This window comes from Salvelinus fontinalis, unplaced genomic scaffold, assembly GCF_029448725.1.
Source record: "Salvelinus fontinalis isolate EN_2023a unplaced genomic scaffold, ASM2944872v1 scaffold_0008, whole genome shotgun sequence".
Classification (NCBI taxonomy): Eukaryota; Metazoa; Chordata; class Actinopteri; order Salmoniformes; family Salmonidae; genus Salvelinus; species Salvelinus fontinalis.
Window position 1 is genome coordinate 237,788 of NW_026600217.1, and position 22,838 is coordinate 260,625.

Genomic DNA, 22,838 nt, shown 5'->3' on the forward strand with positions numbered 1-22,838 from the left:
TGTGTTACCTCCCGGTACGCTGTACCAGGCCCCTCTGTAGGTGAAGCTAGTGTCTGTCTGTGTGTTACCTCCAGGTACGCTGTACCAGGCCCCTCTGTAGGTGAAGCTAGTGTCTCTCTGTGTGTTACCTCCAGGTACGCTGTACCAGGCCCCTCTGTAGGTGAAGCTAGTGTCTGTCTGTGTGTTACCTCCCGGTACGCTGTACCAGGCCCCTCTGTAGGTGAAGCTAGTGTCTGTCTGTGTGTTACCTCCCGGTACGCTGTACCAGGCCCCTCTGTAGGTGAAGCTAGTGTCTGTCTGTGTGTTACCTCCCGGTACGCTGTACCAGGCCCCTCTGTAGGTGAAGCTAGTGTCTGTCTGTGTGTTACCTCCGGGTACGCTGTACCAGGCCCCTCTGTAGGTGAAGCTAGTGTCTGTCTGTGTGTTACCTCCCGGTACGCTGTACCAGGCCCCTCTGTAGGTGAAGCTAGTGTCTGTCTGTGTGTTACCTCCGGGTACGCTGTACCAGGCCCCTCTGTAGGTGAAGCTAGTGTCTGTCTGTGTGTTACCTCCGGGTACGCTGTACCAGGCCCCTCTGTAGGTGAAGCTAGTGTCTGTCTGTGTGTTACCTCCGGGCACGCTGTACCAGGCCCCTCTGTAGGTGAAGCTAGTGTCTCTCTGTAGGTGAAGCTAGTGTCTGTCTGTGTGTTACCTCCAGGTACGCTGTACCAGACCCCTCTGTAGGTGAAGCTAGTGTCTCTCTGTGTGTTACCTCCGGGTACGCTGTACCAGGCCCCTCTGTAGGTGAAGCTAGTGTCTCTCTGTGTGTTACCTCCGGGTACGCTGTACCAGGCCCCTCCGTTGGTGATGCCGTCCGTGAAGCTGGTGTCATCGTCGTTCTTCCTGCACGGAGCCCTCTGGGGGTCTGACATCACAGGATTAAACTGGGAGTAGGACTTCGCCAGAGACTTGAAGGTGATATCATCAGGACTGGCACTGTACTCATGGGTCGAACCTGGAGGGAGGGAGGGAGGGAGGGAGGGGAGGATGGGAGGGAGGGAGGAGAGGATGGGAGGGAGGAGAGGAGGGAGGAGAGGATGGGAGGGAGGGAGGGAGGGAGGGAGGGAGGGAGGGAGGGAGGAGAGGATGGGAGGGAGGGAGGGAGGGAGGGAGGGAGGGAGGGAGGGAGGGAGGGAGGGAGGGAGGGAGGGAGGGAGGGAGGGAGGGAGGAGAGGATGGGAGGGAGGGAGGGAGGGAGGGAGGGAGGGAGGGAGGGAGGGAGGGAGGGAGGGAGGGAGGGAGGGAGGGAGGGAGGGAGGGGAAGAGAGATAATTTATTTGCACTTCAAGTGGCCTTATGTCACTTTTTGGGCGACCTGACCAAATTCACATAGAAATATGAGTTATAGATCTGTAATTCCCATTGAAAGAAAGTCTAAGAAGAGGTAGATCTGTTCTATGTGTGTTATTTCTATGCTTCCCGTTCTTAAGTTTAATTGTTGTGTCTTTTACTGTAGAGTCTGGTTCACTCTACACTATATCCCATGATGCTCTACACTATATCCCATGATGCTCTACACTATATCCCATGATGCTCTACACTATATCCCATGATGCTCTACACTATATCCCATGATGCTCTACACTATATCCCATGATGCTCTACACTATATCCCATGATGCTCTACACTATATCCCATGATGCTCTACACTATATCCCATGATGCTCTACACTATATCCCATGATGCTCTACACTATATCCCATGATGCTCTACACTATATCCCATGATGCTCTACACTATATCCCATGATGCTCTACACTATATCCCATGATGCTCTACACTATATCCCATGATGCTCTACACTATATCCCATGATGCTCTACACTATATCCCATGATGCTCTACACTATATCCCATGATGCTCTACACTATATCCCATGATGCTCTACACTATATCCCATGATGCTCTACACTATATCCCATGATGCTCTACACTATATCCCATGATGCTCTACACTATATCCCATGATGCTCTACACTATATCCCATGATGCTCTACACTATATCCCATGATGCTCTACACTATATCCCATGATGCTCTACACTATATCCCATGATGCTCTACACTATATCCCATGATGCTCTACACTATATCCCATGATGCTCTACACTATATCCCATGATGCTCTACACTATATCCCATGATGCTCTACACTATATCCCATGATGCTCTACACTATATCCCATGATGCTCTACACTATATCCCATGATGCTCTACACTATATCCCATGATGCTCTACACTATATCCCATGATGCTCTACACTATATCCCATGATGCTCTACACTATATCCCATGATGCTCTACACTATATCCCATGATGCTCTACACTATATCCCATGATGCTCTACACTATATCCCATGATGCTCTACACTATATCCCATGATGCTCTACACTATATCCCATGATGCTCTACACTATATCCCATGATGCTCTACACTATATCCCATGATGCTCTACACTATATCCCATGATGCTCTACACTATATCCCATGATGCTCTACACTATATCCCATGATGCTCTACACTATATCCCATGATGCTCTACACTATATCCCATGATGCTCTACACTATATCCCATGATGCTCTACACTATATCCCATGATGCTCTACACTATATCCCATGATGCTCTACACTATATCCCATGATGCTCTACACTATATCCCATGATGCTCTACACTATATCCCATGATGCTCTACACTATATCCCATGATGCTCTACACTATATCCCATGATGCTCTACACTATATCCCATGATGCTCTACACTATATCCCATGATGCTCTACACTATATCCCATGATGCTCTACACTATATCCCATGATGCTCTACACTATATCCCATGATGCTCTACACTATATCCCATGATGCTCTACACTATATCCCATGATGCTCTACACCATACCGTAGGAGATGTCTGGTTCACAGTTTATTGCGGTGTGTGCGTGTGTGTATTTGTGTGTAGCGTGGTGTGTGTGTGTTTACCGCTGCGTGTCTCGTCGTAGGGGTAGTTGGCCACCACATCTCCTCCGTGCAGATTAGCTGAGAGGACAAACGGAATCTCCATTATCCACCGGATCACTGCCTTGGTCTCTGGAGCCAGCTGGAGACAACACAGACAGACAGGATCACTGCCTTGGTCTCTGGAGCTAGCTGGAGACAACACAGACAGACAGGATCACTGCCTTGGTCTCTGGAGCTAGCTGGAGACAACACAGACAGACAGGATCACTGCCTTGGTCTCTGGAGCCAGCTGGAGACAACACAGACAGACAGGATCACTGCTTTGGTCTCTGGAGCTAACTGGAGACAACACAGACAGACAGGATCACTGCCTTGGTCTCTGGAGCTAGCTGGAGACAACACAGACAGACAGGATCACTGCCTTGGTCTCTGGAGCTAGCTGGAGACAACACAGACAGACAGGATCACTGCCTTGGTCTCTGGAGCTAGCTGGAGACAACACAGACAGACAGGATCACTGCCTTGGTCTCTGGAGACAGCTGGAGACAACACAGACAGACAGGATCACTGCCTTGGTCTCTGGAGCTAACTGGAGACAACACAGACAGACAGGATCACTGCCTTGGTCTCTGGAGCTAGCTGGAGACAACACAGACAGACAGGATCACTGCCTTGGTCTCTGGAGCTAGCTGGAGACAACACAGACAGACAGGATCACTGCCTTGGTCTCTGGAGCTAACTGGAGACAACACAGACAGACAGGATCACTGCCTTGGTCTCTGGAGCTAGCTGGAGACAACACAGACAGACAGGATCACTGCCTTGGTCTCTGGAGCTAACTGGAGACAACACAGACAGACAGGATCACTGCCTTGGTCTCTGGAGCTAGCTGGAGACAACACAGACAGACAGGATCACTGCCTTGGTCTCTGGAGCCAGCTAGAGACAACACAGACAGACAGGATCACTGCCTTGGTCTCTGGAGCTAGCTGGAGACAACACAGACAGACAGGATCACTGCCTTGGTCTCTGGAGCTAGCTGGAGACAACACAGACAGACAGGATCACTGCCTTGGTCTCTGGAGCCAGCTGGAGACAACACAGACAGACAGGATCACTGCCTTGGTCTCTGGAGACAACACAGACAGACAGGATCACTGCCTTGGTCTCTGGAGCCAGCTGGATACAACACAGACACAGACAGACAGGATCACTGCCTTGTTCTCTGGAGCCACAAACAGGTGTTACCAGACAGACAGACAGGTGTTACTCGACAGACAGAGAGGTGGGTGTTGCCAGACAGACAGACAGACAGGCAGACAGACAGACAGACAGACAGGTGTGTTACCAGACAGACAGATGGCTGGGTGTTACCAGACAGACAGACAGGTGTGCTACCAGACAGGTGTGTTACCAGACAGACAGGTGTGTTACCAGACAGACAGGTGTGTTACCAGACAGACAGGTGTGTTACCAGACAGACAGGTGTGTTACCAGACAGACAGACAGACAGACAGGTGTGTTACCAGACAGACAGGTGTGTTACCAGACAGACAGGTGTGTTACCAGACAGACAGGTGTGTTACCAGACAGACAGGTGTGTTACCAGACAGACAGGTGTGTTACCAGACAGACAGGTGTGTTACCAGACAGACAGACAGACAGGTGTGTTACCAGACAGACAGGTGTGTTACCAGACAGACAGGTGTGTTACCAGACAGACAGGTGTGTCACCAGACAGACAGGTGTGTCACCAGACAGACAGGTGTGTTACCAGACAGACAGGTGTGTTACCAGACAGACAGGTGTGTTACCAGATAGACAGGTGTGTTACCAGACAGACAGGTGTGTTACCAGACAGACAGACAGGTGTGTTACCAGACAGACAGGTGTGTTACCAGACAGACAGGTGTGTTACCAGACAGACAGGTGTGTTACCAGACAGACAGGTGTGTTACCAGACAGACAGACAGGTGTGTTACCAGACAGACAGGTGTGTTACCAGACAGACAGGTGTGTTACCAGATAGACAGGTGTGTTACCAGACAGACAGGTGTGTTACCAGACAGACAGACAGGTGTGTTACCAGACAGACAGGTGTGTTACCAGACAGACAGGTGTGTTACCAGACAGACAGGTGTGTTACCAGACAGACAGGTGTGTTACCAGACAGACAGACAGGTGTGTTACCAGACAGACAGGTGTGTTACCTTGGTATTTTCGTCGACGGCCTTCTTCATGTTGTCGAGCAGGTGGTTGTTGGCTCCGCCCTCCTTCTCGTTGCCGTAGACGATGTGGTCCAGGTCAGGGAAGTTCCTGTTCAGGTCAACCCCCTGGGCGTTACTACGACCAACGAACCAATCCTTCAGCTCACCCGACTGACACACAGAGGGAAGAGAGATGTTACCTAGTCTGTCCACAAGACAAAACCCTTCAACCAGTCTGTGTGTTACCTGGGAGGCTGCCTTCTCTCTGTGTTACCTGTGGTGTGTGTTAACTGTGGTGTGTGTTAACTGTGGTGTGTGTTAACTGTGGTGTGTGTTAACTGTGGTGTGTGTTAACTGTGGGGTGTGTTAACTGTGGTGTGTGTATTACCTGTGGTGTGTGTTAACTGTGGTGTTGTGTTAACTGTGGTGTGTGTTAACTGTGGTGTGTGTTAACTGTGGTGTGTGTTAACTGTGGTGTGTGTTAACTGTGGGGTGTGTTAACTGTGGTGTGTGTTAACTGTGGGGTGTGTTAACTGTGGTGTGTGTTAACTGTGGTGTGTGTTAACTGTGGTGTGTGTTAACTGTGGTGTGTGTTAACTGTGTTGTGTGTTAACTGTGGTGTGTGTTAACTGTGGTGTGTATTACCTGTGGTGTGTGTTAACTGTGGTGTGTGTTAACTGTGGGGTGTGTTACCTGTGGTGTGTGTTAACTGTGGTGTGTGTTAACTGTGGTGTGTGTTAACTGTAGTGTGTGTTACCTGTGGTGTGTGTTAACTGTGGTGTGTGTTAACTGTGGTGTGTGTTAACAGTGGTGTGTGTTACCTGTGGTGTGTGTTAACTGTGGTGTGTGTTAACTGTGGGGTGTGTTAACTGTGGTGTGTGTTAACTGTGGTGTGTGTTACCTGTGGTGTGTGTTACCTGTGTGGTGTGTTACCTGTGTTGTGTATTACCTGGGAGGTGTGTTACCTGGGAGGCTGCCTTCTCAAAGCCATCAGGGTTCATGGAGGGCATCAGGTGGATACGTGTGGTGTGGATCAGATCGATGATCGACTCGTTGCCCTGTGATAACACAACAACATATTAACTCTGTGATCGACTCGTTGCCCTGTGATAACACATCAACATATTAACTCTGTGATCGACTCGTTGCCCTGTGATAACACATCAACATATTAACTCTGTGATCGATTCGTTGCCCTGTGATAACACAACAACATATTAACTCTGTGATCGACTCGTTGTCCTGTGATAACACATCAACATATTAACTCTGTGATCGACTCGTTGCACTGTGATAACACATCAACATATTAACTCTGTGATCGATTCGTTGCCCTGTGATAACACATCAACATATTAACTCTGTGATCGACTCGTTGCCCTGTGATAACACATCAACATATTAACTCTGTGATCGATTCGTTGCCCTGTGATAACACAACAACATATTAACTCTGTGATCGACTCGTTGTCCTGTGATAACAAATCAACATATTAACTCTATGATCGACTCGTTGCACTGTGATAACACATCAACATATTAACTCTGTGATCGATTCGTTGCCCTGTGATAACACAACAACATATTAACTCTGTGATCGACTCGTTGTCCTGTGATAACACAACAACATATTAACTCTGTGATCGACTCGTTGCCCTGTGATAACACAACAACATATTAACTCTGTGATCGACTCGTTGCCCTGTGATAACACAACAACATATTAACTCTGTGATCGACTCGTTGTCCTGTGATAACACATCAACATATTAACTCTGTGATCGACTCGTTGCCCTGTGATAACACAACAACATATTAACTCTGTGATCGACTCGTTGTCCTGTGATAACACATCAACATATTAACTCTATGATCGACTCGTTGCCCTGTGATAACACAACAACATATTAACTCCGTGATCGACTAGTTGTCCTGTTACAACACAACAACATATTAACTCTGTGATGGTTTAGTTGCCCTGTTACAACAAAACAACATAATAAATCTGTGATTGTTTAGTTGCCCTGTTACAACACAACAACATATGAACTCTGTGATCGTTTAGTTGCCCTGTTACAACAAAACAACATAATAAATATGTGATGGTTTAGTTGCCCTGTTACAACAAAACAACATAATAAATATGTGATGGTTTAGTTGCCCTGTTACAACAAAACAACATAATAAATCTGTGATTGTTTAGTTGCCCTGTTACAACACTACAACATACTAACTCTGAGATCGTTTAGTTGCCCTGTTACAACACAACAACATGTTAACTCTATGATCGTTTAGTTGCCCTGTTACAACACAACAACAAGTTACCTCTGTGATCGTCTAATTGCCCTGTTACAACACTACAACATACTAACTCTGTGATCGTTTAGTTGCCCTGTTACAACACAACAACATATTAACTCTGTGATCGTTTAGTTGCCCTGTTACAACACAACAACATATTAACTCTGTGATCGTCTAATTGCCCTGTTACAACACAACAACATATTAACTCTGTGATCGTTTAGTTGCCCTGTTACAACACAACAACATATTAACTCTGTGATCGTTTAGTTGCCCTGTTACAACACTACAACATACTAACTCTGTGATCGTTTAGTTGCCCTGTTACAACACAACAACATATTAACTCTGTGATTGTTTAGTTGCCCTGTTACAATACAACAACATATTAACTCTGTGATCGTCTAATTGCCCTGTTACAACACTACAACATACTAACTCTGTGATCGTTTAGTTGCCCTGTTACAACACAACAACATATTAACTCTGTGATCGTTTAGTTGCCCTGTTACAACACAACAACATATTAACTCTGTGATCGTCTAATTGCCCTGTTACAACACAACAACATATTAACTCTGTGATCGTTTAGTTGCCCTGTTACAACACAACAACATATTAACTCTGTGATCGTCTAATTGCCCTGTTACAACACTACAACATACTAACTCTGTGATCGTTTAGTTGCCCTGTTACAACACAACAACATATTAACTCTGTGATCGACATATTACCTGTTGGTACTGGTTACAGAGGTACTGAGCCAGGTAGACGATGAGTTCCCGTCCGACCGCCTCGTTGCCGTGCATGTTTCCGATGTACTTAAACTCTGGCTCACCTGGGGAAAGAGACACACAGGTCAGGACAGGTCAGGTCAACACAGGTCAGGTCAGGTCAGGTCAACACACAGGTCAGGTCAACACACAGGTCAGGTCAACACACACACAGGTCAGGTCAGGTCAGGTCAACACAGGTCAGGTCAGGTCAGGTCAACACACAGGTCAGGTCAACACACAGGTCAGGTCAACACACACACAGGTCAGGTCAGGTCAGGTCAGGTCAGGTCAGGTCAGGTCAACATACAGGTCAGGTCAGGTCAGGTCAGGTCAACATACAGGTCAGGTCAGGACAACATACAGGTCAGGTCAGGTCAGGTCAGGACAACATACAGGTCAGGTCAGGTCAACATACAGGTCAGGTCAGGACAACATACAGGTCAGGTCAGGTCAACATACAGGTCAGGTCAGGACAACATACAGGTCAGGTCAGGTCAACATACAGGTCAGGTCAGGACAACATACAGGTCAGGTCAGGTCAACATACAGGTCAGGTCAGGTCAACATACAGGTCAGGTCAGGTCAACATACAGGTCAGGTCAGGACAACATACAGGTCAGGTCAGGTCAACATACAGGTCAGGTCAGGTCAACATACAGGTCAGGTCAGGACAACATACAGGTCAGGTCAGGACAACATACAGCTCAGGTAAAGAGACTAGCTTGGACATCAAAGGTAGACTCAGTGTTATGAAGTAGCCAATAGCAGCAGATACTGAGATGAACAGGACCTACCCATGTTCAGTCCTACAGAGTATCTACCCATGTTCAGTCCTACAGAGGACCTACCCATGTTCAGTCCTACAGAGGACCTACCCATGTTCAGTCCTACAGAGGACCTACCCATGTTCAGTCCTACAGAGGACCTACCGATGTTCAGTCCTACAGAGGACCTACCCATGTTCAGTCCTACAGAGGACCTACCCATGTTCAGTCCTAGAGAGGACCTACCCATGTTCAGTCCTACAGAGGACCTACCCATGTTCAGTCCTACAGAGTATCTACCCATGTTCAGTCCTACAGAGGACCTACCCATGTTCAGTCCTACAGAGGACCTACCCATGTTCAGTCCTACAGAGGACCTACCCATGTTCAGTCCTACAGAGGACCTACCGATGTTCAGTCCTACAGAGGACCTACCCATGTTCAGTCCTAGAGAGGACCTACCCATGTTCAGTCCTACAGAGTATCTACCCATGTTCAGTCCTACAGAGGACCTACCCATGTTCAGTCCTACAGAGGACCTACCGATGTTCAGTCCTACAGAGGACCTACCCATGTTCAGTCCTACAGAGGACCTACCCATGTTCAGTCCTACAGAGGACCTACCCATGTTCAGTCCTACAGAGGACCTACCCATGTTCAGTCCTACAGAGAACATACCCATGTTCAGTCCTACAGAGGACCTACCCATGTTCAGTCCTACAGAGGACCTACCCATGTTCAGTCCTACAGAGTATCTACCCATGTTCAGTCCTACAGAGGACCTACCCATGTTCAGTCCTACAGAGGACCTACCCATGTTCAGTCCTACAGAGTATCTACCCATGTTCAGTCCTACAGAGGACCTACACATGTTCAGTCCTACAGAGGACCTACCCATGTTCAGTCCTACAGAGGACCTACCCATGTTCAGTCCTACAGAGTATCTACCCATGTTCAGTCCTACAGAGGACCTACCCATGTTCAGTCCTACAGAGGATCTACCCATGTTCAGTCCTACAGAGGACCTACCCATGTTCAGTCCTACAGAGGACCTACCCATGTTCAGTCCTACAGAGTATCTACCCATGTTCAGTCCTACAGAGGACCTACCCATGTTCAGTCCTACAGAGGACCTACCCATGTTCAGTCCTACAGAGTATCTACCCATGTTCAGTCCTACAGAGGACCTACCCATGTTCAGTCCTACAGAGGATCTACCCATGTTCAGTCCTACAGAGGACCTACCCATGTTCAGTCCTACAGAGGACCTACCCATGTTCAGTCCTACAGAGGACCTACCCATGTTCAGTCCTACAGAGGACCTACCCATGTTCAGTCCTACAGAGGACCTACCCATGTTCAGTCCTACAGAGGACCTACCCATGTTCAGTCCTACAGAGAACATACCCATGTTCAGTCCTACAGAGTATCTACCCATGTTCAGTCCTACAGAGGACCTACCCATGTTCAGTCCTACAGAGGACCTACCCATGTTCAGTCCTACAGAGGACCTACCCATGTTCAGTCCTACAGAGGACCTACCCATGTTCAGTCCTACAGAGTATCTACCCATGTTCAGTCCTACAGAGGACCTACCCATGTTCAGTCCTACAGAGGACCTACCCATGTTCAGTCCTACAGAGGACCTACCCATGTTCAGTCCTACAGAGTATCTACCCATGTTCAGTCCTACAGAGTATCTACCATGTTCAGTCCTACAGAGTATCTACCCATGTTCAGTCCTACAGAGGACCTACCCATGTTCAGTCCTACAGAGGACCTACCCATGTTCAGTCCTACAGAGTATCTACCATGTTCAGTCCTACAGAGTATCTACCCATGTTCAGTCCTACAGAGGACCTACCCATGTTCAGTCCTACAGAGGACCTACCCATGTTCAGTCCTACAGAGGACCTACCCATGTTCAGTCCTACAGAGTATCTACCCATGTTCAGTCCTACAGAGGACCTACCCATGTTCAGTCCTACAGAGGACCTACCCATGTTCAGTCCTACAGAGTATCTACCCATGTTCAGTCCTACAGAGGACCTACCCATGTTCAGTCCTACAGAGTATCTACCCATGTTCAGTCCTACAGAGGACCTACCCATGTTCAGTCCTACAGAGGACCTACCCATGTTCAGTCCTACAGAGGACCTACCCATGTTCAGTCCTACAGAGTATCTACCCATGTTCAGTCCTACAGAGGACCTACCCACGTTCAGTCCTACAGAGGACCTACCCATGTTCAGTCCTACAGAGGACCTACCCATGTTCAGTCCTACAGAGGACCTACCCATGTTCAGTCCTAGACCTGTACGTCACACTGCCCGCTAACACACACACACACACACACACACACACACACACACACACACACACACACACACACACACACACACACACACACACACACACACACACACACACACACACACGTCACACTACACTTGCCACTGTTACCACGGAGACGGTGCCAAATACAAATTAAGGGACAACCACGGTGAATGACTCATGTGTTTTATTTGACCAGCCATTATATCTCACTAGCTGCTCTCCTCACCTGCACACACAACACAGAGAGAGAGAGAGAGAGAGAGAGAGAGAGAGAGAGAGAGAGAGAGAGAGAGAGAGAGAGAGAGAGAGAGAGAGAGAGAGAGAGAGAGAGATGTGTGTTTCCTCAGATGTATAATTGATGATCTCTGGCTGCAGCATCACATCTCTCTCCCTGATACCAGAACATTTACACACCACTCTCCTCTACTTCAGTCCCTATAGTTGGTCCTGTTCGTGATGTGGTTGAATGCAGTAGGATTGTTTACTTCCTGTCAACTGATTACCCCCCCCCCCCCCCCCCCCCCCCCCCCCTCCCCCCCACCACCACACACAGAGAGACTATCCTGACAGATGGCCGACCCGGAGGGAGGCAGGCAGCTCACAGCCCTAAGCCGATCTGTCGTCAGGGCAACCACAGCTATTTCAGATTCACCTTAAAGACCCGTCAGCTCTCAGACAGAACAGATCAAACACAGAACACGGAATTACAGAAATAGACAGAAGATGAAAACATGAAAATACATTGAGAGAAAAGAAACATTCTCCACTTTCCTCTCTCTCTCTCTCTCTTTCCCTCTCTTCCCCTCCCCCTTTCCTCCCCCTCTCTATCTCTCTCTCTCTCCCTCCATTCCCTGTGTCTCTCTCTCTCTCCATCTCCATCTCCACTACAGGACTATTACAGGACTATTACAGGACTATTACACACTGTTACAGGACTATTACAGGACTATTACACACTGTTACAGGACTATTACAGGACTATTACAGGACTATTACAGGACTATTACAGGACTATTACAGGACTATTACAGGACTATTACAGGACTATTACAGGACTATTACAGAACTATTACAAGACTATTACAGGACTATTACAGGACTATTACAGGACTATTACAGGACTATTACACACTGTTACAGGACTATTATAGGACTATTACAGGACTATTACACACTGTTACAGGACTATTACACACTGTTACAGGACTATTACACACTGTTACAGGACTATTATAGGACTATTACAGGACTATTACACACTGTTACAGGACTATTACAGGACTATTACAGGACTATTACAGGACTATTACACACTGTTACAGGACTATTACACACTGTTACAGGACTATTACACACTGTTACAGGACTATTATAGGACTATTACAGGACTATTACACACTGTTACAGGACTATTACAGGACTATTACAGGACTATTACAGGACTATTACACACTGTTACAGGACTATTATAGGACTATTACAGGACTATTATAGGACTATTACAGGACTATTACACACTGTTACAGGACTATTACAGGACTGTTACAGGACTATTACAGGACTATTACAGGACTATTACAGGACTATTACAGGACTATTACAGGACTGTTACAGGACTATTACACACTGTTACAGGACTATTACACACTGTTACAGGACTAATACAGGACTATTATAGGACTATTACAGGACTGTTACAGGACTATTACAGGACTATTACAGGACTGTTACAGGACTATTACAGGACTATTACACACTGTTACAGGACTATTACACACTGTTACAGGACTATTACAGGACTATTATAGGACTATTACAGGACTATTACAGGACTATTACAGGACTATTACACACTGTTACAGGACTATTACAGGACTATTACACACTGTTACAGGACTATTACACACTGTTACAGGACTATTACAGGACTATTATAGGACTATTACAGGACTGTTACAGGACTATTACAGGACTATTACATGACTATTACAGGACGATTACAGGACTATTACAGGACTATTACACACTGTTACAGGACTATTACAGGACTATTACAGGACTATTACAGGACTGTTACAGGACTATTACAGGACTATTACACACTGTTACAGGACTATTATAGGACTATTACAGGACTATTACACACTGTTACAGGACTATTACACACTGTTACAGGACTATTACAGGACTATTACACACTGTTACAGGACTATTATAGGACTATTACAGGACTGTTACAGGACTATTACAGGACTATTACAGGACTATTACAAGACTATTACAGTACTATTACAGGACTATTACAGGATTATTACAGGACTATTGCAGGACTATTACAGGACTGTTACAGGACTATTACAGGACTGTTACAGGACTATTACACACTGTTACAGGACTATTACAGGACTGTTACAGGACTATTACATGACTATTACAGGACTATTACAGGACTATTACAGGATTATTACAGGACTATTACAGGACTATTACAGGACAATTACAGGACTATCACTATTACAGGACTATTACAGGACTATTACACACTGTTACAGGACTATTATAGGACTATTACAGGACTGTTACAGGACTATTACAGGACTATTACAGGACTATTACAAGACTATTACAGTACTATTACAGGACTATTACAGGATTATTACAGGACTATTGCAGGACTATTACAGGACTGTTACAGGACTATTACAGGACTGTTACAGGACTGTTACAGGACTATTACACACTGTTACAGGACTATTACAGGACTGTTACAGGACTATTACATGACTATTACAGGACTATTACAGGACTATTACAGGATTATTACAGGACTATTACAGGACTATTACAGGACTATCACTATTACAGGACTATTACAGGACTATTATAGGACTATTACAGGACTGGTAAAGAACAATTACAGGACTAATACAGGACTATAACAGGACTGTTACAGGATTATTACAGGACTATTGCAGGACTATTACAGGACTATCACTATTACAGGACTATTACAGGACTATCACTATTACAGGACTATTACAGGACTATTACAGGACTATTACAGGACTATTACAGGACTATCACTATTACAGGACTATTACAGGACTATTATAGGACTATTACAGGACTGGTAAAGAACAATTACAGGACTATTACAGGACTGTTACACACTGTTACAGGACTATTACAGGACTATTACAGGACTATTATAGGACTATCACTATTACAGGACTATTACAGGACTATTACAGGACTATTACACACTGTTACAGGACTATTACAGGACTATTACACACTGTTACAGGACTATTACAGGACTATTACAGGACTATTACAGGACTATTACACACTGTTACAGGACTATTACACACTGTTACAGGACTATTACAGTACTGTTACAGGACTATTACAGGACTGTTACAGGACTATTACAGGACTATTACAGGACTATTACAGGACTGTTACAGGACTATTACAGGACTGTTACAGGACTATTACAGGATTATTACAGGACTATTACAGGACTGTTACAGGACTATTACAGGACTATTACAGGACTGTTACAGGACTATTACAGGACTATTACACACTGTTACAGGACTATTACAGGACTATTATAGGACTATTACAGGACTATTACACACTGTTACAGGACTATTACAGGACTATTACACACTGTTACAGGACTATTACAGGACTATTACAGGACTATTACAGGACTGTTACAGGACTATTACAGGACTATTACAGGACTATTACACACTGTTACAGGACTATTATAGGACTATTACAGGACTATTACACACTGTTACAGGACTATTACACACTGTTACAGGACTATTACAGGACTATTACACACTGTTACAGGACTATTATAGGACTATTACAGGAATGTTACAGGACTATTACAGGACTATTACAGGACTATTACAAGACTATTACAGTACTATTACAGGACTATTACAGGATTATTACAGGACTATTGCAGGACTATTACAGGACTGTTACAGGACTATTACAGGACTATTACAGGACTGTTACAAGACTATTACAGGACTGTTACAGGACTATTACAGGACTATTACAGGACTGTTACAGGACTATTACAGGACTATTACAGGATTATTACAGGACTATTGCAGGACTATTACAGGACTATCACTATTACAGGACTATTACAGGACTATCACTATTACAGGACTATTACAGGACTATTACAGGACTATCACTATTACAGGACTATTACAGGACTATTATAGGACTATTACAGGACTGGTAAAGAACAATTACAGGACTAATACAGGACTATTACAGGACTGTTACAGGATTATTACAGGACTATTGCAGGACTATTACAGGACTGTTTTAGGACTGTTACAGGACTATTATAGGAATATTACAGGACTATTACAGGACTATTACAGGACTGTTACAGGACTATTACAGGACTGTTACACACTGTTACAGGACTATTACAGGACTATCACTATTACAGGACTATTACAGGACTATTACAGGACTATTACAGGACTATTACACACTGTTACAGGACTATTACAGGACTATTACACACTGTTACAGGACTATTACAGGACTATTACACACTGTTACAGGACTATTACAGGACTATTACACACTGTTAGAGGACTATTACAGGACTATTACACACTGTTACAGGACTATTATAGGACTATAACAGGACTATTACAGGACTATTACAGGACTATTACAAGACTATTACACACTGTTACAGGACTATTACAGGACTGTTACAGGACTATTACAGGACTATTACACACTGTTACAGGACTATTATAGGACTATAACAGGACTATTACAGGACTATTACAGGACTATTACAGGACTATTACAGGACTATTATACACTGTTACAGGACTATTACAGGACTATTACAGGACTATTACAGGACTATTACACACTGTTACAGGACTATTATAGGACTATTACAGGACTATTACAGGACTATTACAGGACTATTACAGGACTATTACAGGACTGTTACAGGACTGTTACAGGACTATTACAGGACTATTACAGGACTATTACAGGACTATTATAGGACTATTACAGGACTATTACAGGACTATTACAGGAATATTACAGGACTATTACAGGACTATTACAGGACTATCACTATTACAGGACTATTACAGCACTATTACAGGACTGTTACAGGACTATTACAGGACTGTTACAGGAATATTACAGGACTATTACAGGACTATTACAGGACTGTTACAGGACTATAACAGGACTATTATAGGACTATTACAGGACTATTACAGGACTATTACAGGACTGTTACAGGACTATTACAGGACTATTACAGGACTATTACAGGACTGTTACAGGACTATTACAGGAATATTACAGGACTATTACAGGACTATTACAGGACTATTACAGGACTATTACAGGACTATTACAGGAATATTACAGGACTGTTACAGGACTATTACAGGACTATTACAGGAATATTACAGGACTATTACAGGACTATTACAGGAATATTACAGGACTATTACAGGACTATTACAGGACTATTACAGGACTATTACAGGAATATTACAGGACTGTTACAGGACTATTACAGGACTATTACAGGACTATTACAGGACTATTACAGGACTATTACAGGAATATTACAGGACTGTTACAGGACTATTACAGGACTATTACACACTGTTACAGGACTATTACAGGACTGTTACAGGACTATTACAGGACTATTACAGGAATATTACAGGACTGTTACAGGAATATTACAGGACTATTACAGGAATATTACAGGACTATTACAGGACTGCCTTTGTGGGCAGAACTGGAAAAAGTGTGTGCGAGCAAGGAGGCCTACAAACCTGACTCAGTCAGGAGGAATGGGCCAATCCTGCCTCTCCCATCTCCTCATTGGTTTATAGAAGCAGGTACCCACGTGCCATCTCCTCATTGGTTATACCCACGTGGGTGATTGAAAGACGAACTGTGTTGTCGGTCGTCGTGGTAATACTATGAAAGTGTAGATGCCAATCCCCATATAATTTAAACGATGAAAAACCCTTGAAGGAGGAGAGATGACTAGAAACGATTCGGTTGACCGTTTTATGTGTGGATTAATTGTCGGAGTAGAGGTCCTTGTGCATTTCAGGTAAAATAACAACTCAATGTTTATATCCCAGGACAAATTAGCAAGCAACAGCAAGCTAGCTAAATTGCCATACATGTTTAATGATTTTCGACCTGTCCCCAAATTAATGTCATTGGTTCAGAGTTTGTTTTGATATTTTAACCTGCGTGTCGTGATCGCGTTTGGTGTGGGGGGGGAAAAATACATTTATGCACGATAGCGCATGATGGGGCACGATGGGGCACAGCCGGTTTGGGTTCCGTGTCAGTTGACATTGGCATTTAAACAGCTTGGAAAATTCCAGGAAATTATGTCATGGCTTTAGAAGCTTCTGATAGGCTAATTGACATCATTTGAGTCAATTGGAGGTGTACCTGTGGATGTATTTCAAGGCCTACCTTCAAACTCAGTGCCTCTTTGCTTGACATCATGGGAAAATCAAAATAAAATCAGCCAAGGCCTCAGAAAAACAATTGTAGACCTCCACAAGTCTGGTTCATCCTTGGGAGCAATTTCCAAATGCCTGAAGGTACCACGTTCATCTGTACAAACAATAGTACCCAAGTATAAACTCCATGGGACCACGCAGCCATCATACCGCTCAGGAAGGAGACGCGTTTTGTCTCCTAGAGATGAACTTACTTTGGTGCAAAAAGTGCAAATCAATCCCAGAACAGCAGCAAAGGACCTTGTGAAGATGCTGGAGGAAACAGGTACAAAAGTATCTATATCCACAGTAAAACGAGTCCTATATTGACATAACCTGAAAGGCCGCTCAGCAAGGAAGAAGCCACTGCTCCAAAACCGCCATAAAAAAGCCAGACAACGGTTTGCAACTGAACATGGGGACAAAGATCGTGCTTTTTGGAGAAATGTCCTCTGGTCTGATGAAACAAAAATAGAACTGTTTGGCCATAATGACCATAGTTATGTTTTGGAGGAAAAAGGGGGAGGCTTGCAAGCCGAAGAACACCATCCCAACCGTGAAGCACGGGGGTGGCAGCATCATGTTGTTGGGGTGCTTTGCTGCAGGAGGGACTGGTGCACTTCACAAAATAGATGGCATCATGAGGCAGGAAAATTATGTGGATATATTGAAGCAACATCTCAAGACATCAGTCAGGAAGTTAAAGCTTGGTCGAAAATGGGTCTTCCAAAAGGACAATGACCCCGAGCATACTTTCAAAGTTGTGGCCAAATGGCTTAAGGACAACAGAGTCAAGGTATTGGAGTGGCAATCACAAAGCCCTGACCTCAATCCCATAGAAAATGTGTGGGCAGAACTGAAAAAAGTGTGTGCGAGCAAGGAGGCCTACAAACCTGACTCAGTCAGGAGGAATGGGCCAAAATTCACCAAACTTATTGTGGGAAGCTTGTGGAAGGCTGCCCGAAACGTTTGACTCACGTTAAACAATTTAAAGGCAATGCTACCAAATACTAATTGAGTGTATGTAAACTTCTGACCCACTGGGAATGTGATGAAAGAAATAAAAGCTGAAATAAATCATTCTCTCTACTATTATTCTGACATTTCACATTCTTAAAATAAAGTGGTGATCCTAACTGACCTAAAACAGGTCATTTTTACTAGGATTAAACGTCAGGAATTGTGAAAAACTGAGTTTAAATGTATTTGGCTAAGGTGTATGTAAACTTCTGACTTGAACTGTACCTTCATCTGTCTCTCTCTCTCTCTCTCTCTCTCACACACACACACACACACACACACACACACACACACACACACACACACACACACACACACACACACACACACACACACACACACACACACACACACACACACACACACGTCACGTCACGTCTCCTGCTGTTCTTCGGCCTACATCTGTCAATCAACAGGGTCTGTAGTGACATCACTATAGGTAAGAGGAACACCCCATAATACTGTAACCCTAACACCTGTAGCCTAGCAACCAGACAGACAGACAGGCAGGCAGACAGACAGACAGGCAGGCAGACAGACAGACAGACAGACAGACAGACAGACAGACAGGCAGACAGACAGACAGACAGACAGACAGACAGACAGACAGACAGACAGACAGCAACAGGCAGGCAGACAGCAGCAGCACAGCATCACTGTTGTCATGGTGACTGATACATCAACTGACCCTAGGGGGTTAATAAAGTAAACACATATTTACTTCCTTCCTTTCTATAGGCTGTTTACGTCAAACAGCTGTTCTCTAATTGTAAAGTGATGAGTCATAGTGTCAATAAGGGCTCAGACTGTCGCTATAACGGCTCAGACTGTCGCTATAACGGCGTGAATAAAGATGAGACGAATTCATCTAACGGTGGCTTCCATTTGACTGATCAGAGCGATCACCGTTGGTTCAGCGTCCCGGCCTGCTTCCCGGAGCACCTATATCGTGAGTCCATCTCCTCCTGTAAAATGGCGGCGATGCCTTGCTTCATCAACCATTCAACACCCCCTCAAAACACACATCACACACACACACACACACACACACACTGCGGTCCTCATTACAACGACACACCTGCGCAGGCAGCATCATCATCATCTAACCCCGTTACTAGGCTACCCAGCCGTGGCATACAGCCTGCCGCCCTGCTTTACATCATAAAACAGACGGTTCACCGTGTAGCCTCTCTCTTATACACACAGACAGACAGCCTTTTCATTCTGCGCTAAAACAGGACTGTATAATCAGACCAGTCATTCTGCGCTAAAACAGGACTGTATAATCAGACCAGTCATTCTGCGCTAAAACAGGACTGTATAATCAGACCAGGCGTCGTCACAGCAGCGCTACCGTGTGTGTTTAGCGGAGTGTAGGCCAAGCTATATTACTGTGTTATAAAAAGGTAAACCGGTTTTAATAAAGAGATACGGGGACGGGGGTGTCACTGACCAGCCTCGTGCGTCCCGGGGTTGTCTGACATCTCCAGGACCAACAGCTCGCGGCCCTCGAAGCTCTCCCCCACCGTGTAGATGCGCGTGATTGATGGACACTGCAGCCATACGGACACGAGAGCCTTCCGTAGTTCCTCATACCGGTGATACTCGAAGGAGATCTCCCCCTCCTCAGCCCCGCTAACGGGCCCGGTAGCGAACAGGACCGCCAGGGTCCACAGCAACACCAACGACACGAATCGGTTCATTGTTTCTCTCCGTCTCGCTCTCTCTGTCTTGTCTGTCGTTATATCTGCAGTCAGTTCGAGCCTTATCTCTCTAGTGCAGCCTCGCTCTGAGCTATAAATATACCCCTCCCTCTCTCTCTCTCTCTCTCTCTCTCTCTCTCTCTCTCTCTCTCTCTCTCTCTCTCTCTCTCTGTCTCTCTCTCTGTCTCTCTCTCTCTTCTGTGATGCGTGACTGTACCTGAGCTCTCCCCCCTCCCTCTCTCTCTCTCTCTCTCCCCCCTCCCGATCTGTCTCTCTCTCTCCCCCCTCCCGATCTCTTTCTCTCCTCTGTGATGCGTGACTGTACCTGAGCTCTCCCTCCCTCCCTCTCTCCCTCTCTATGACACGCTGAATGGGTGGGGAGGGCCTTGGTGTGTGTTCACACTGCAGAGTAGAGATGCAGGGAAGTGTGCCTCAGGGTTGGGGTTAATTCCTATCAAATTCTCTCTCCCTCTAAATTACATTTCATGTCATTCAAATTCCAGGTCAGTCTTTCAATTTCAATATTTTATATTTAAATTCCCAATTAAATATTATTCTCAACAATTCTGCAAATTCCAATTGTGATGTAATTCCGTTGGGTTTTCCTGCTGATCGTGTGGTTGTTCAGACAGCCGAGCGATACTGGAAACAGAACGACAACAGACGGCACCAACAGAGAAGAGCGACATCCTACGAGTTCCAACACAACTTCACTATTATGTGATTTTTGTTTCCTGTTTATCTTTTACTTTGTTTCCTGTTTATCTTTTGCTTTGTTTCCTGTTTATCTTAACCTTGTTTCCTGTTTACCTTTTACTTTGTTTCCTGTTTATCTTTACTTTGTTTCCTGTTTACCTTTTACTTTGTTTCCTGTTTATCTTTACTTTGTTTCCTATTTATCTTTACTTTGTTTCCTGTTTATCTTTTACTTTGTTTCCTGTTTATCTTTACTTTGTTTCCTGTTTATCTTTTACTTTGTTTCCTGTTTATCTTTTACTTTGTTTCCTGTTTATCTTAACAGTGTTTCCTGTTTACCTTTTACTTTGTTTCCTGTTTACCTTTTACTTTGTTTCCTGTTTATCTTTACTTTGTTTCCTGTTTATCTTTTACTTTGTTTCCTGTTTACCTTTTACTTTGTTTCCTGTTTATCTTTACTTTGTTTCCTGTTTATCTTTTACTTTGTTTCCTGTTTACCTTTTACTTTGTTTCCTGTTTATCTTTTACTTTGTTTCCTGTTTATCTTTTACTTTGTTTCCTGTTTATCTTTTACTCTGTTTCCTGTTTATCTTTTACTCTGTTTCCTGTTTATCTTTACTTTGTTTCCTGTTTATCTTTTACTTTGTTTCCTGTTTACCTTTTACTTTGTTTCCTGTTTATCTTTACTTTGTTTCCTGTTTATCTTTTACTTTGTTTCCTGTTTACCTTTTACTTTGTTTCCTGTTTATCTTTACTTTGTTTCCTGTTTATCTTTTACTTTGTTTCCTGTTTATCGTAACCTTGTTTCCTGTTTACCTTTTACTTTGTTTCCTGTTTATCTTTTACTTTGTTTCCTGTTTATCTTTTACTTTGTTTCCTGTTTATCTTTTACTCTGTTTCCTGTTTATCTTTTACTTTGTTTCCTGTTTATCTTTTACTTTGTTTCCTGTTTATGTCACGTTCCTGACCTGTTTTCTGTTGTTTTGTATGTGTTAGTCGGTCAGGGCGTGAGTGTGGGTGGGCATTTCTATGTTATGTGTTTCTATGTTGGGTTTAATGTGCCTGATATGGTTCTCAATTAGAGGCAGGTGTTTGACGTTCCTCTGATTGAGAACCATATTTAAGGTAGGCTGTTCTCACTGTTTGTTTGTGGGTGATTGTCTTCCGTGTCTGTGTCTGCGCACCACACGGGACTGTTTCGGTTGTTCGTTCGTTTGATGTAGTCTGTTCCTGTTCGTGAGTTCTTCGTTTAGTTATGTAAGTTCCATGTTCAGGTCTGTCTACGTCGTTTTGTTATTTTGTAATTTTCCAAGTGTTTTTTTCGTGTTCGTCTTCGTCTTTAAATAAATTCAATATGTCATCACACCTCGCTGCGTGTTGGTCCGACCCTCCTCGTCTGAGGAGGAGAACGAATATGACTGTCGTTACAGTTTATCTTTACTTTGTTTCCTGTT

The 22,838-nt window shown here is 44.4% G+C and overlaps 1 protein-coding gene across 1 annotated transcript in view; it reads right to left on the reverse strand.

Moving 5' to 3' along the window:
• LOC129842032 (carboxypeptidase E-like) overlaps window positions 1-20,774 on the reverse strand; it is a 25,932-nt gene extending 5,158 nt beyond the window's left edge. Inside the window, exons 1-6 of the mRNA XM_055910407.1 lie at window positions 20,439-20,774; window positions 8,251-8,354; window positions 6,181-6,273; window positions 5,219-5,386; window positions 3,030-3,147; window positions 812-994 (exon numbers count right to left, since the gene is read on the reverse strand). Coding sequence (XP_055766382.1) covers window positions 812-994; window positions 3,030-3,147; window positions 5,219-5,386; window positions 6,181-6,273; window positions 8,251-8,354; window positions 20,439-20,688 — 916 coding nt within the window. The 5' untranslated portion in view covers window positions 20,689-20,774. The remainder of the gene's footprint in view (window positions 1-811; window positions 995-3,029; window positions 3,148-5,218; window positions 5,387-6,180; window positions 6,274-8,250; window positions 8,355-20,438) is intronic.
• Between the last annotated feature and the right edge of the window lie 2,064 nt (window positions 20,775-22,838).